General features: G+C 39.4%; 1 protein-coding gene and 2 pseudogenes across 1 annotated transcript in view; 2 read left to right on the forward strand and 1 right to left on the reverse strand.

Moving 5' to 3' along the window:
* Nucleotides 1-15,859, forward strand: part of tenm1 (teneurin transmembrane protein 1) — a 136,385-nt gene that overhangs the window by 52,010 nt on the left and 68,516 nt on the right. The window contains exon 12 of the mRNA XM_090191371.1: nucleotides 237-263. Coding sequence (XP_090047497.1) covers nucleotides 237-263 — 27 coding nt within the window. The remainder of the gene's footprint in view (nucleotides 1-236; nucleotides 264-15,859) is intronic.
* On the forward strand, nucleotides 2,892-4,832 carry LOC149979119 (uncharacterized; annotated as a pseudogene).
* On the reverse strand, nucleotides 8,941-10,177 carry LOC149979120 (uncharacterized; annotated as a pseudogene).

A 15,859-nucleotide genomic window follows, 5' to 3' on the forward strand; every position in this document is an offset into this window, starting at 1 on the left:
AATGCAAGAAAACACTCCTTTGAAATCCTTCTTCTTGCCTTTAGAGATGGGGAATTGGAGATGGGCTCTGTGTCTCTGTGGATGTGTGAATCAAACCATAAAGCTTAGCTCCTGGCACATTAATAGGCTGTAATTATCTCTTCATGTGCCCTGGTGCTAGCATATATCTTTGAGACTCAGTAATCTAATCTCAAACACTTTTTTCTTTCTTCCTTTTATCTTCATGTGGTATATAGCGTATTACCTGGATCTCGTTGTTAAAGGTAAGATGTGCTCTCATTCTTTAGGATTGAATTGTTTCATAGCAGCAGGGGTTTTAAAAGGTATTCCTGCACTACCACCAAAGCACATTTATTGAGATGTTAATTAATTCTAAGGAGAAAGTACGATGCCCAAAGCAATGGCAGAACATTCACTATATTCAATTTATGTAAGATAGAATATAACAAAATACACTCCCCTATGTATTTACTTGGACAGTGAAGTTAAAACTTTTAATTTGGCTCTATACTCCAGAATTTTGTGTTTAAGGTCAATTGTACAGAATGTAACCTTTTATTTGAGGGTATTTTGAGAATATCTATTTTACCATTTATAAATGAAAGCACTTTATGTATGTAGTCCCCCCATTTAATGATGTCTTAACTATTAGGACAAATTCACTTATAGTGTATAAATTTACTAAGACGTTTAGTATTTGGTCGCATATTCCTAGCATGCCTTGACTACATCAAGCTTGTGACTACACAGTTCTTTCATGCATTTGCAGTTTTGGTTGTGTTTTAGATTATGTGGTGCCAATAGAAATTAATGGTAAATACTGTGTGGTTCCATTTTAGGGTCACTTTTATTGTAAATAAGAATATAATATGTTTCTGAACACTTCATTAATGTGGATGCTACTATGATTACGGATATTCATGAATGAATCGTGAATAATGATGAGTTAGAAAGTTAGAGGCATAAATATCATACCCCCCAAAAATGCTAACCTCCCTTGTTATAGGTAATAGTGAGAGGTTAGCATGTTTTGGTGGCTTGATCTTTAACCCTAGTAGTCCCGAGGCACCAGCAAAAATGGTATTTTCATTTATCTGACTTTTATTTATCTGCATGTCCAGCCCTTATATTTAGGCTCACAATGAAGTGTTTAACCATTTTCTTTTTTAGGACAATTTGACATAAACAGTTGCATTCATTAGTTTTATTGACAACAAAAAAAGTCTGCCAGAGCAAAAAAATGATAAAAATGAATTGATATGAATGCTGTAAAAACAGAAATTGTTTGCTTAGTGGGAAATGAATATCCAACTAGTCAATGACAACTGTGTGGAATTTGTGACAGCAACTATGTGAGCTTATTACAGTATTATAGACACCTTGTCCTGGGACTTCCTATGATCTTCTACGTAAATGAACCCCTTACTGTCTAACAACTCGGCTCAAAGTTCTGTACCCAATCTTCAAGGAGAATAGATCAAAAGGGCAGCATGTAGCTCTCGTAGACGATAAACTGTATATTGCTAGCCATAGTAGGGATTGAAATAATATTTGTTTTTTAAAGTAGAAAAGCAATAAAATTAAACAATTGTTAAATAAACTACAACTACTCTATAGCATTCAAGATAGGGAATGTTGTAAAATAATTATTGAACTATTTTAGAAATGGATAAGACGGCATCTAATGTATTTATTTATTTATTTATTGTCCTGTCCCCAACCCTATACCCTAGACACCCACCTGAGCGACCCATACACTAAAGAGAAGTCCTTATCTGTTTTATGGGCTTACTGTAAGTTGCCTATATGCAGCCAAAACAGAAAAAGGAATGTGGACAACGACCTACTGGAGCAGCACAGAGCCCTCAAGATTTGAAGCCTGCCTGGCAGGGTTGGTCCTATAAAGCCAGAGCCCCCTGATGGGAGAGCATAATATACAAGGAAATTATCAAAGCTACTAATGAGAACCTTGACGACCTTGTACCTAGCTGGTGGTGATTCCGGTGGGGTACCCCAACCCTGGCAGTGGCTGTGCTGGTTACACTGGCTGCAGTAACCAATGGGGAGGGGGGTCACACTCGGACAACAGGGGGCATATTATTTTGACCATGGTGGCACAGAGATGCATTGGGAAATGGTCACAACGGGGGAACATTGTGAGTGTGTTTCAAGGGAATCTGATCTCCATCACCTAGGACATGACAATGGTTAATCAAATTTTCCAATTTTTGCAAATTTTGGTCAATGTCAGTACTTTTTAATGGTACATTTCCAAACATGCAGTACCAGTCAAAAGTTTGGACACACCTACTCATTCAAGGGTTTTTCTTTATTTTTACTATTTCCTACATTGTAGAATAATAGTAAAGACATCAAAACTATGAAATAACACATATGCAATCATGTAGAAAGCAAAAAAGTGTGAAACAAATAAAAAAAATGTAAAAAAGTAGCCATCCTTTGCATTGATGACAGGTTTGGACACTCTTGGCATTCCCTCAACCAGCTTTATGAGGTAGTCACCTGGAATGCATTTCAATTAACAGGTTTGCCTTGTTCAAAGTTAATTTGTGGGATTTCTTTCCTTTGTAATGCTTTACGCTTCGAACACACTGACTGCGTCATTGCGTTTTGATAAACCAGAAGTACATTCAGAAAGTAGCAAAATGTGAATGTTGAATTTTTGTTGCACACATATCCAGTAAAAAAAATGTGGGATAACATAATAAAAACAGTTTGACTGGAGAATTTCTTTAAAAAAATGTATTCATTTATTTACCAAGTATATTATTTATTCGATGACATCCACAAATGAATTGTGAGAGCCTATAATATAATTTCACAAAATGCAATAATAAATAGTCAAGATAGCAGAGTAGGCTCTCTCAACAATGAGACCAACGTTGAGGAAGGTGGTCTTGATCGCGCTGTTGGGCCGGGACCAGCCCCGCCGAAAGCACAGGTCTGTGTGGGTCCAGAGATGGTTAGAGTCCCGAAAGCAGGCAGGGGAGTTCCACCGTCTCATTCAAGAGCTTTGACTGTTTGGAGAGGAATTACGAAGTTACTTTTGTCTGGACTGAAGCCAGTTCGATCACCTGCTCCAGATGGTTGGAGCCAGGATCACCAGGATGGATATCAACTACCTGGAGTCCATCAGCCCAGTTGAACGCCTGGCGATTTGTCTCCAGTAAGCTAAATTCTAGTACATTTTTAAAGCCTTTGATACCATAATTGACTGATATTTGATAAATGTTTTTATGTGCAACCTAGCTAGCTAAAGGGCTCTGTAGTTAATAGTCCCTTTTTGACATCAGATGTACTTTTACAGAATGTTCATTAGGACTATAACTTTTCCCAAAGTTGGTTTATAATCCTGTTTTAATTATGCAATGTTACCAAATGAAAATAAAGTTGAGGTGCCATCTGCCCTGATGAAGGTAGGCTAGTCTTCTCCAGGAACCATTGTTATTCAAGACAGTTACAGTCATTCATTACATTCTTATTGGACTCACATACACTTTTTGGAAAAAATATTCCAAAAGTTTTCCCCATAGGATAACACTTTTTGGTTCCAGGTATAACCCTTTGGGGAAAAGGTTATACATGGAATCCAATAGAGTTCTACTTGGAACCAAAAGAGTTCTACCTGGAACCAAAAATAGTTATTCTTGTCCCTATGGGGACAGCCGGAGAACCCTTTTAAGTAGATAGTACCATTCTTTCTAAGAGTAGAGTTGGCCTGGGCTACAGTTTATTGATATAGTCATAGACTGAATTGTACTGTTTCAAGGCATTGTTAATGATGGTTGATGAGTATTACAATATAATTAGTAGAGCATAATAAACAGTAATGAGGTAGCTATCTGCGTAGATATAATATGTGGGTGGAATTGAAGTTACACACAATATTGATCATTATTTTGAATTATATTTCAGATTCTTGGTGACAGGGGACACCTACAGGACCATCGGATTCAGCTTCCGAGTTGGATGGTCCACGGTGGTAGGCATTGTCCCCTCTGTGGCACAAGCCATTTTGGACTGTCTGGTTGGTGAATACATGCCAGTCTCCAAGGAGGAAGACTAGAGGGCCATCGTTGCCGAGTTCCTGGAGAGATGGAAATTGACGGGAAACATATAGTAATCCAGGTTCCACCATGCTCGGGTTCACAATTCTCCAACTACAAGGGTACATATTAATTTGTATTCTTGGCTGTAGTAGATGCCATCTACTGTTTCCGTGTTGTCGATGTTGGTGCTTAGGGCAAGGGAAGTGATGGCGGGACCTTCTGGGACTCTGACTTCTTCCAGGCACTTCAGGATGGCACCCTGGAGATTCCACCACCTGCATCACTCCTGGGGCTGAAGACCTGGGACCTGTTCCCCACGTCTTCATCAGCGACGAGGCCTTCCCTTTAAGACCCAACCTCATGAGGCCCTACGCTGGACGCCAGCTGCCATTGCCAAAGCCTGTAAGGATCTTTAACAAATGACTGTCCAGGGCAAGTTTAGATGTTGAATGTGCCTTTGGGATTCTGGCAGCCTGGTGGAGAATGTATCAGAGAGTGCTTGGTCTCAGCCCCTCAAATGTCGATGCCTGCGTGAAGGCCACATGTGTTCTCCACAACTACCTGCGGAGGTCATTCCAGGAGCCGCTCCGGGTGGAGATGGGCACGCCAAATGGTCACCTACCTGATGTCACCAGGGCAGGTGCCAACAACGCCCCCAGACAGGCACTCCAGGTGAGGGAGAAGCTGACCACTTTCTTCTCATCGCCAGCAGGTGAAGTCCCATGTCAGTGGAGTGAAACAGCTCTTTTAAGAGCCTCCTAACTCCAAGGTTATTTTAAGAACCATCCACCGTTGTCCATAAAATAGCATTTTGTCCCCCAGATTATTTTATGTATCGTTGTCTCTCTTCATTTGGAAGTTAAATTTAAGTGAAATTTGGGAGTAAAGACCACACCTTTACCCCTTCCCTCTCCCATTAACATCAGTATTATACACACCTGGCATGGTACATCCGGTGAGCAGGAGCACTAATTAAAGTTATACGACATACAGTTAGTATGATAACAAAGGGAAAGGGTAACCTAGGGTCCATACAAATAGTACAGTTTACCACCATGTTCACTGGCCTGACAAAATACAGGTGAAAAAGAAACGAATTAGGGAAGAGAATGTGTTTTTACTTTCATCTTGTCTTAGATCTGCAAAGGTACAGTGCCTTGCGAAAGTATTCGGCCCCCTTGAACTTTGCGACCTTTTGCCACATTTCAGGCTTCAAACATAAAGATATAAAACTGTATTTTTTTGTGAAGAATCAACAACAAGTGGGACACAATCATGAAGTTGAATGACATTTATTGGATAATTCAAACTTTTTTAACAAATCAAAAACTGAAAAATTGGGCGTGCAAAATTATTCAGCCCCTTTACTTTCAGTGCAGCAAACTCTCTCCAGAAGTTCAGTGAGGATCTCTGAATGATCCAATGATGACCTAAATGACTAAGGATGATAAATACAATCCACCTGTGTGTAATCAAGTCTCCGTATAAATGCACCTGCACTGTGATAGTCTCAGAGGTCCGTTAAAAGCGCAGAGAGCATCATGAAGAACAAGGAACACACCAGGCAGGTCCGAGATACTGTTGTGAAGAAGTTTAAAGCCGGATTTGGATACAAAAAGATTTCCCAAGCTTTAAACATCCCAAGGAGCACTGTGCAAGCGATAATATTGAAATGGAAGGAGTATCAGACCACTGAAAATCTACCAAGACCTGGCCGTCCCTCTAAACTTTCAGCTCACACAAGGAGAAGACTGATCAGAGATGCAGCCAAGAGGCCCATGATCCTTCTGGATGAACTGCAGAGATCTACAGCTGAGGTGGGAGACTCTGTCCATAGGACAACAATCAGTCGTATATTGCACAAATCTGGCCTTTATGGAAGAGTGGCAAGAAGAAAGCCATTTCTTAAAGATATCCATAAAAAGTGTTGTTTAAAGTTTGCCACAAGCCACCTGGGAGACACACCAAACATGTGGAAGAAGGTGCTCTGGTCAGATGAAACCAAAATTGAACTTTTTGGCAACAATGCAAAACGTTATGTTTGGCGTAAAAGCAACACAGCTGAACACACCATCCCCACTGTCAAACATGGTGGTGGCAGCATTATGGTTTGGGCCGGCTTTTCTTCAGCAGGGACAGGGAAGATGGTTAAAATTGATGGGAAGATGGATGGAGCCAAATACAGGACCATTCTGGAAGAAAACCTGATGGAGTCTGCAAAAGACCTGAGACTGGGACGGAGATTTGTCTTCCAACAAGACAATGATCCAAAACATAAAGCAAAATCTACAATGGAATGGTTCAAAAATAAACATATCCAGGTGTTAGAATGGCCAAGTCAAAGTCCAGACCTGAATCCAATCGAGAATCTGGAAAGAACTGAAAACTGCTGTTCACAAATGCTCTCCATCCAACCTCACTGAGCTCGAGCTGTTTTGCAAGGAGGAATGGGAAAAAAATTCAGTCTCTCGATGTGCAAAACTGATAGAGACATACCCCAAGCGACTTACAGCTGTAATCGCAGCAAAAGGTGGCGCTACAAAGTATTAACTTAAGGGGGCTGAATAATTTTGCACGCCCAATTTTTCAGTTTTTGATTTGTTAAAAAAGTTTTAAATATCCAATAAATGTCGTTCCACTTCATGATTGTGTCCCACTTGATGTTGATTCTTCACAAAAAATTACAGTTTTATATCTTTATGTTTGAAGCCTGAAATGTGGCAAAAGGTCGCAAAGTTCAAGGGGGCCGAATACTTTCGCAAGGCACTGTATAGGGAAGAAATACGCAGATTCATTCTAAATGAGATATTAATAAACAAATGAAACAACTGACTATAAAAACATTATAATTTAATAAGTATTCAAGTACAGGAAAGAACATGACAGGTATTTGTGTTGTAAAAATGTAAAAAATAAAAAAATTATTGAAAGAGGTGTGTGTGTGTGTGTACGTGCGTGTAAAAATAAGAAAATGAATGTGTAACCTGTAATCTGTAAGAGAACAACAAGAGCATGTATTTTTGGCACAATTGCAGACAGACACCGGGACTACTCATAAAGCCTAGACGTAGTTGAAGAACTTCAGACATGGCAATAAAGAGAGAGAGGGCAGGGCGCTTGGAGATCTGAGGTACAGAGAGGAGTGGAGGAGAGGTGTGTGTGTCTCTGTCTCTGAAAAAAATAAAATAATGTGTAGCCATAACACAGCTAAACAAACAAATGGCCCCTGGATATCATGGACCAGTCGATGGAACATAACTTCACAAAAAGTTTCAACACCCTGTTTTTCAAGTGGTTTTAAATTAAATACATACAATGGGGCAAAAAAGTATTTAGTCAGCCACCAATTGTGCAAGTTCTCCCACTTAAAAAGATGAGAGAGGCCTGTAATTTTCATCATAGCTACACTTCAACGATGACAGACAAAATGAGAAAACAAATCCAGAAAATCACATTGTAGGATTTTTTATGAATTTATTTGCAAATTATGGTGGAAAATAAGTATTTGGTCACCTACAAACAAGCAAGATTTCTGGCTCTCACAGACCTCTTCTTTAAGAGGCTCCTCTGTCCTCCACTCATTACCTGTATTAATGGCAAATGTTTGAACTTGTTATCAGTATAAAAGACACCTGTCCACAACCTCAAACAGTCACACTCCAAACTCCACTATGGCCAAGACCAAAGAGCTGTCAAAGGACACCAGAAACAAAAGTGTAGACCTGCACCAGGCTGGGAAGACTGAATCTGCAATAGGTAAGCAGCTTGGTTTGAAGAAATCAACTGTGGGAGCAATTATTAGGAAATGGAAGACATACAAGACCACTGATAATCTCCCTCGATCTGGGGCTCCACGCAAGAACTCACCCCGTGGGGTCAAAGTGATCACAAGAACGGTGAGCAAAAATCCCAGAACCTGCATGACCTGCAGAGAGCTGGGACCAAAGTAACAAAGCCTACCATCAGTAACACACTACACCGCCAGGGACTCAAATCCTGCAGTGCATGACGTGTCCCCCTGCTTAAGCCAGTACATGTCCAGGCCCATCTGAAGTTTGCTAGAGAGCATTTGGATGAACCAGAAGAAGATTGGGAGAATATCATATGGTCAGATGAAACCAAAATATAACTTTTTGGTAAAAACTCAACTCGTCGTGTTTGGATCCCAATGATCCCAAACACACCGCCCGGGCAACGAAGGAGTGGCTTCGTAAGAAGCATTTCAAGGTCCTGGAGTGGCCTAGCCAGTCTCCAGATCTCAACCCCATAGAAAATCTTTGGAGGGAGTTGAAAGTCCGTGTTGCCCAGCAACAGCCCCAAAACATCACTGATCTAGAGGAGATCTGCATGGAGGAATGTGCCAAAATACCAGCAACAGTGTGTGAAAACCTTGTAAAGACTTACAGAAAACGTTTGACCTCTGTCATTGCCAACAAAGGGTATATAACAAAGTATTGAGATAAACTTTTGTTATTGACCAAATACTTATTTTCCACCATAATTTGCAAATAAATTCATAAAAAATCCTACAATGTGATTTTCTGGATTTTTTTTCTCATTTTGTCTGTCATAGTTGAAGTGTACCTATGCTGAAAATTGCCTCTCTCATATTTTTAAGTGGGAGAACTTGCACAATTGGTGGCTGACTAAATACTTTTTCCCCCCACTGTATGTTCACCTTTAGTCTTGTAAGAGACCAACAAAAGCATCTGTGAATTCTCTGGTGTATGAGTTTCAATTCTGTCAATTCAGAAATCTGACTGAATGTAAATGGAACAGAAGTGTGTGAAAAGAAAGGTACATTGAGGGAGGTCAAAACAACAACCAGACTACTCCTCTCCTCTTCTTGTCCTTCCTGTGAGCTGGTCGGCTAAATTGACTCCATCTCTGGAAGGGAAGAGAAAAACAACACATATAAGCTTTACATAATATAACATCATAAAAGGTGACATTTATGTTAACTTAATACTGCTTGTATAGTGTAGTTAGTGGCATAAATTTTGGAATAATGTGGTAAAGTTGGTAATTCCTGCTGTTTACTCATGGAATTTGTATTTCAGATCAAAAGAGGAATATAGCAGGCAAATATTTAGACAGCAAACTGTTGTTTTAGGATATTTTCTAACCCAGAAACAGCAGCTATACATTTGCCTCATATTAATCTTTTGATCCGAAATATCAATTAGCCTACATGAGTATAGTGTAGAAATGACCTACTTTACTTCACTGTCGCACAATTATGACACTACCTGTGATATGGAGGGAAAAAAACGTACCATTGAACTAGGCTTTGAAAAGCAGCTGATACATTTTAATCTTGACTGCTGCTTTTCTTTGCTGAGGCAGCCTCTTCAGTGTTGGCACCAGGGTCATGGCAAAGAGAGTCTCCTCTTCCTCCTTCCTGTGAGCATCAGGTTGGGCTGCATCCCTCTCGAACGGCTTGGAGGAGCCTCTGCTGAAATGAGTTGAGTGGATCTGGGGGCTGGTACCTCCGATGACGCCTGGTGTGACGTTGTTCCTCTTCGTTTCTCTCTCTGTTTCTCTCCTCGTTTGTCTCCACGGCCACATCCTGTTCAACGAGTTCCTCAGTGGTCACTTCCGTGAGGTTCATAATAATCTCAGGTGGTCCTAGATCCAGAGGTACTTCCTCCATTTCATCATCTTCCATGGCTGCACCGGTGGTGGTCATACTTGTGGATGATGTAGACGTTGTAGAATGTCTCGCTGCACCGGTGGTGGTCATACTTGTGGATGATGTAGACGTTGTAGAATGTCTCGCTGCACCGGTGGTGGTCATACTTGTGGATGATGTAGACGTTGTAGAATGTCTCGCTGCACCGGTGGTGGTCATACTTGTGGATGATGTAGACGTTGTAGAGGGTCTCGCTGCACCGGTGGTGGTCATACTTGTGGATGATGTAGACGTTGTAGAATGTCTCGCTGCACCGGTGGTGGTCATACTTGTGGATGATGTAGACGTTGTAGAATGTCTCGCTGCACCGGTGGTGGTCATACTTGTGGATGATGTAGACGTTGTAGAGGGTCTCGCTGCACCGGTGGTGGTCATACTTGTGGATGATGTAGACGTTTTAGAGGGTCTCGCTGCACCGGTGGTGGTCACACTAGTAGAAGACATAGAGGGTTTCGCTGCACCGGTGGAGGCAATGGTCGCACTTGTAGATCACGTTGAGGGTCTTGATGTGGCGACAACACTTGTGGATGACGTAGTGGAGGGTCTGGCTGTAAAATTGCCACTTGTTGCCCTAGGAACAATAAATGGATCCAGAAAAGAAAGAATGTGGCAGAGGCCTGAAGCTGCTGACCCAGACCTCTTCTTCTCTTTCTCTGCCCTTCTCTCTCTCTTTGATACCTTTCCCTGAGTCCTCTCCACTTCTTCCTACAGTCTTCTTCGACATAGACATGAACATGATAAGCCAAACCATTACCTAGCATAACTATAGTTATTAGATAGCTATCATGGACATGTCACCTACTGTACACACAGACACACACGGTTATCTGACCAAATTATCAGGGGTACAGTAGTATCTACCATTTCTATTACTATTTATCTGACATACACACTCACACTTTCAAACATGATTATTTGGGCAAGTTATCAGGGGTAGTAACTAGCATAATTTATCTTAATATTTTCACACACACACACACAGCTCATTGGCTAGATTAGCAAGCTAGGTTAGCTAGCTAGCTCACTAGCCACGTCTAGCACAAGCTCACTACTAAACTGACCTGGCAGTCCTACTATTGTGGACACTTGTCCCCAAGCAGCATGTTTTGTGTTTATGTCCCTGTAGCTGTCAGCAGTTGTGTCAAAAAGACACGGTTTTGAGGATACTGTGAAAATGATTCTCTCCTCCATGTGTCCACCCGCATGCAACCATCTGCAAAAGATACCTGCATCAGTATAGGTGCCTAGCTGCGCAAAATGTTATGCAGCAGTGATGCAATGACACAGTTGGTGTGTTCGATGCGTTAGAGCCAATCAGTTAGTTGTGTTGTGACAAGGTAGGGGTGGTATACAGAAGATAGCCCTATTTGGTAAAATACCAAGTCCATATTATGGCAAGAACACCTCAAATAACCAAAGAGAAACAACAGTCTATCATTACTTTAAGACATGAAGGTCAGTCAATCCGGAAAATTTCTAAAGCTTTGAACGTTTTTTCAAATGCAGTCGCAAAAGCCATCAAACTGTATGATGAAACTGTCTCTCATGATGATTGCCACAGGAAAGCAAGACCCAGAGTTACCTCTCCTGCAGAGGATAAGTTCATTAGAGTTACCAGCCTCAGAAATTACAGCCCAAATAAATGCTTCACAGAGTTCAAGTAACAGACACATCACAACATTAACTGTTCATTAATCAGGCCTTCATGGTCAAATTGCTGCAAAGAAACCCCTACTAAAGGACACCAATAAGAAGAAGCGATTTGCTTGGGCCAAGAAACATGAGCAATGGACATTAGACTGGTGGAAATCTGTCTTTGGCCTGATGAGTCCAATTTTTTTATTTTTAGTTCCAATCTCTGTGTCTTTGTGAGATGCAGAGTAGGTGAACAGATTATCTCTGCATGTGTGGTTCCCACCGTGAAGCATGGAGGAGGAGGTGTGATGGTGTGGAGTTGCATTGCTAGTGACACTGTCTGTGATTTATTTAGAATGGCTACCACAGCATTCTGCATCGATACACCATCCCATCTGGTTTGTGCTTAGTGGGACTATCATTTGTTTTTCAAAAGGACAATGACCCAACACACCTTCAGGGTGTGTAAGGGCTATTTGACCAAGAAGGAGAGTGATGGAGTGCTGCATCAGATGACCTGGCCTCCACAATCACCTGACCTCAACCCAATTGAGATGGTTTGGGATGAGTTGGACCGCAGAGTGAATGAAAAGCAGCCAATAAGTGCTCCGAATATGTGGGAACTCCTTCAAGACTGTTAGAAAAGCATTTCAGGTGAAGCTGGCTGAGAGAATGCCAAGAGTGTACAAAGCTGTCATCAAGGCAAAAGGTGGCTACTTTGAAGAATCTCAAATCTAAAATATTTTGGTTACTACATGATTCCGTATGTGTTATTTATTCTACAACATAGAAATACAAATAAAGAAAAACCCTTGAATGAGTAGATGTGTCCAAACTTTTGACTGGTACTCTATATTATGTAAATATATTTGAAACGTGTATCTCATTATGGTAATTGGTGAAATAAGTATAACCAGTTTGTAATGGTTTAGCAGATAATAAGAAAAGATTAACAATATTGACCTGGCTTAAAGAGAAGGATTATAATATATATTGTTTACATTGATTAACAGTAATTTTGATCCTAATGTGCAAATTTTACAAACAGATCCGCAAGGTAGATGGATGATATTAAATATGTTATTGGATATGGCTCATTAACCTTTACGGACCAATAATGAGGATCCACATTTCTTTGAAAATATATATACTGAATTATCAACCCTACAAGTAATACAAGACTCTATTATTATGGTGGGAGATTATAATACTGTTTTAAATACCGCAATGGACTGTAAAGGAAATCACACTACAAACTATCACCCTCATGCTCTTAAGGAAATCGCGTATGTCATGGATATATTGGAACTAGTGGATATATGGAGGCTTAAATATCCTGACCTAGTGAGATATACATGGTGGAGGCTCAATCAATCTAGTCGTCTTGACTACTTTCTTGTGGCATTCTCGTTGGCACCAAAAGTTTAAAAAGTGTTGATAGGTGACAGAATGCGGTCGGACCATCAGATAATTGGCATATACATTACTCTAACTGAGTTTAATCAAAGCCTATTGGATGATAACTTGTTTTTAACTAGGACAGAGGTATTTATAATTGAATTCCCCTTACTGTATGGGACACTTTTAATGTGCCTTTAGAGGCCATGCAATTCAGTACTCATCTCTAAAACAAAAGCAATTTAGGTTCAAATAATCCATATTAACAAAGGAAATAGAAGGTCTGACAGAACAGATAGATAGCAATAAAACTGTACCTTAGAGGCTCAGAATAAGTTAGAAGAAAAACAAACAAAAATGGAGGAACTTATTCAAGAAAGATCAAGTGTAATATATTATAAAAATAAACCAAGCTAGATGGAATATGGGGAAAAATGCACCAAATAATGTTTTAATCTTCAACACAGAAATGCTACCAAAAATAATTTACTGAAACTTGTTACAAATGATGGAGTCACCCATGATTCACCAAATTATATTTTGAAAGAGGAAGCAAAGTACTTTAACCAAATGTTTTTGTTTCTGTCTCCTCCATCTCCTCTAACCGAAGCTAATTGTATGGATTTTTTTGATTAATAATGTAAAACAAACAGCTGTACAGAAAGACTCTGAAATTACAGAGGAGGTACTTTTTGATTTCATTAAAGCCTTTAAGTCCGGGAAAATTCCAGGGCTGGATGGCATACCAGTTACAATTTACCAAACTTTTTTAGATATACTCAGAGGACCGTTATTAGCATGTTTTATCCACATGTAAATGGTAGATTATCAGACACTCAACAAGAAGGTCTGATTTCATTATTACTGAAACAGGATATTGGTAAATATTGGAGGCCCCTTACACTTCAGTGTTGTGACGTAAAAATTCTAGCAAGATGTATAGCGCATAGAATTTAAAAGGTACAGTATTGTCGGATATTATTCATTCTAATCAGACAGGTTTTTTACATGGATGATACTTTGGAGATAATATTAGACAAGTACTGGAAACAATAGAACACTATGAAAAATCTGGGAAGCCAGTCCTGCTATTCATACAGTAGCTGAATTTGAAAAGGCTTTTGATGAAGTACGACTGGAGTTTATATATAAATGCCTGGAACATTTGGAGAATCTCTTATAAAATGGGTTAAAGTCATGTATAGTAACCCTACTGTAGGTGTAAAATATGAAATAATTGCTACTCAGAAAGTTGTCAAGAGGAGTAAAACAAGGTTGTACACTTTCGGCATATCTATTTATTATGGCCATCGAAATGTTATCTATTAAAATCAGATCCAACAATAATATCAAGGGGCTAGAAATCCAGGGCTTAAAAACAAAGATGTCATTGTACGCTGATGATTCATGTTTTATTTTAAATCCACAATTTAGATCCCTGCACAGTCTCATAAAATATCTAGATACTTTTTCTAACCTCTCTGGATTACAACCAAATTATGATAAATGTACTATATTGCATATTGGATCATTGGAACTTTTACATTTGGAACTTTTACACTACCGTGTAGTTTACCAATAAAATGGTCTGATGGTTATGTGGAGATACTCGGTATACATATCCCAAAATAAATAAATGATCTCACTCCAAAACATTTTTATAGAAAGTTAGCAAAAATAGATAAGATCTTGCTACCATGGAAAGAAAAATGCCTGTCTATTTGTAGAAAAAGAACCCTGATTAACTCTTTAATCTTATTCCAGTTTACCTATTTGCTTATGGTCTTGCCTATACCTAGCTAACAGTCATTTAAGTTATAGGAGAAAAAATATTCCATTTTATTTGGAACGGCAAGCCGGACAAAATTAAACGAGCCTATTTATAAAATAAATATGAATTCGGAGGGCAGAAATGATGAAATATTAAAGATTTAGACCTTTCACTAAAGGCTTCAAAACAACGCCAGATTCGAACCAATAGAATGTTATATATATGGGGGATACAACCTTCCCAGCTCTGCAGATTTTGCTGCAAAGAAACAGAATCATTAGATAATTTGTTTTGGTACTGCCCATAATGTAGCTTGTTTTTAGTCACAGGTTCAGGAATGGCTGAAGAATTGCAACATTTATCTGGAGCTAACTCTGCAGATAGAACTGCTGGGTGATCTGAAAAGTCATAGTCAATCGATCAATAATATAATAATACTCTTAGCAAAAATGTTTATTTTTAATTTACAATCTGTAGAAATTACGAGAATAGAAAGGTTCAGAACTTTTGTGAATCATCACAGCACAGTTGAAAACTATATGGCAAATAGATATGGATGGTTGGTGTTAAGAGATAGATGGGAGGGTTTGAATGGAGCTGAAGGTTGGGAATATGAACAGCTAATAATAACAGCTAATAATAACAGCTAATAATAACAAGATAACTGTAAAACGTATATAGGTTCAGAACTTTTGTCAAAGAAATAGATGGGAGGTTGAGGTTAGAGGAAGGACATGAGTAAAAACATACAAAATATAACTATTGTAAAATAGACTGTGCCCATAAAACCAATATAGTATGTATAAGCTGGAAGTAGAAGCCTAAGCGTTGTTGTTCACTCATTTGGAAGTGATGCAGACAATTACATTGATGGAAGCTACAATCTATCGGCAATATTTAAGCTGACCTAACCCCCCTCACTGAACTTCTGGAGAGAGTTTGCTGCACTGAAAGTAAAGGGGCTGAATAATTTTGCACGCCCAATTTTTCAGTTTTTGATTTGTTAAAAAAGTTTGAAATATCCAATAAATGTCGTTCCACTTCATGATTGTGTCCCACTTGTTGTTGATTCTTCACAAAAAAATACAGTTTTATATCTTTATGTTTGAAGCCTGAAATGTGGCAAAAGGTCACAAAGTTCAAGGGGGCCGAATACTTTCGCAAGGCACTGTAGATATATTTTTAAGGTTTGAATCTCAAACCATTCTGACTCTACAGCCCAGGCCCCTTCGGGATCCTCCCTTGTCTCACACACCACCCTTGCTCAGCCCCCGTTAATCACACAGACAAATG

This window comes from Oncorhynchus mykiss, chromosome 12, assembly GCF_057628025.1.
Source record: "Oncorhynchus mykiss isolate SJ-2025 chromosome 12, ASM5762802v1, whole genome shotgun sequence".
NCBI classification, from domain to species: domain Eukaryota; kingdom Metazoa; phylum Chordata; class Actinopteri; order Salmoniformes; family Salmonidae; genus Oncorhynchus; species Oncorhynchus mykiss.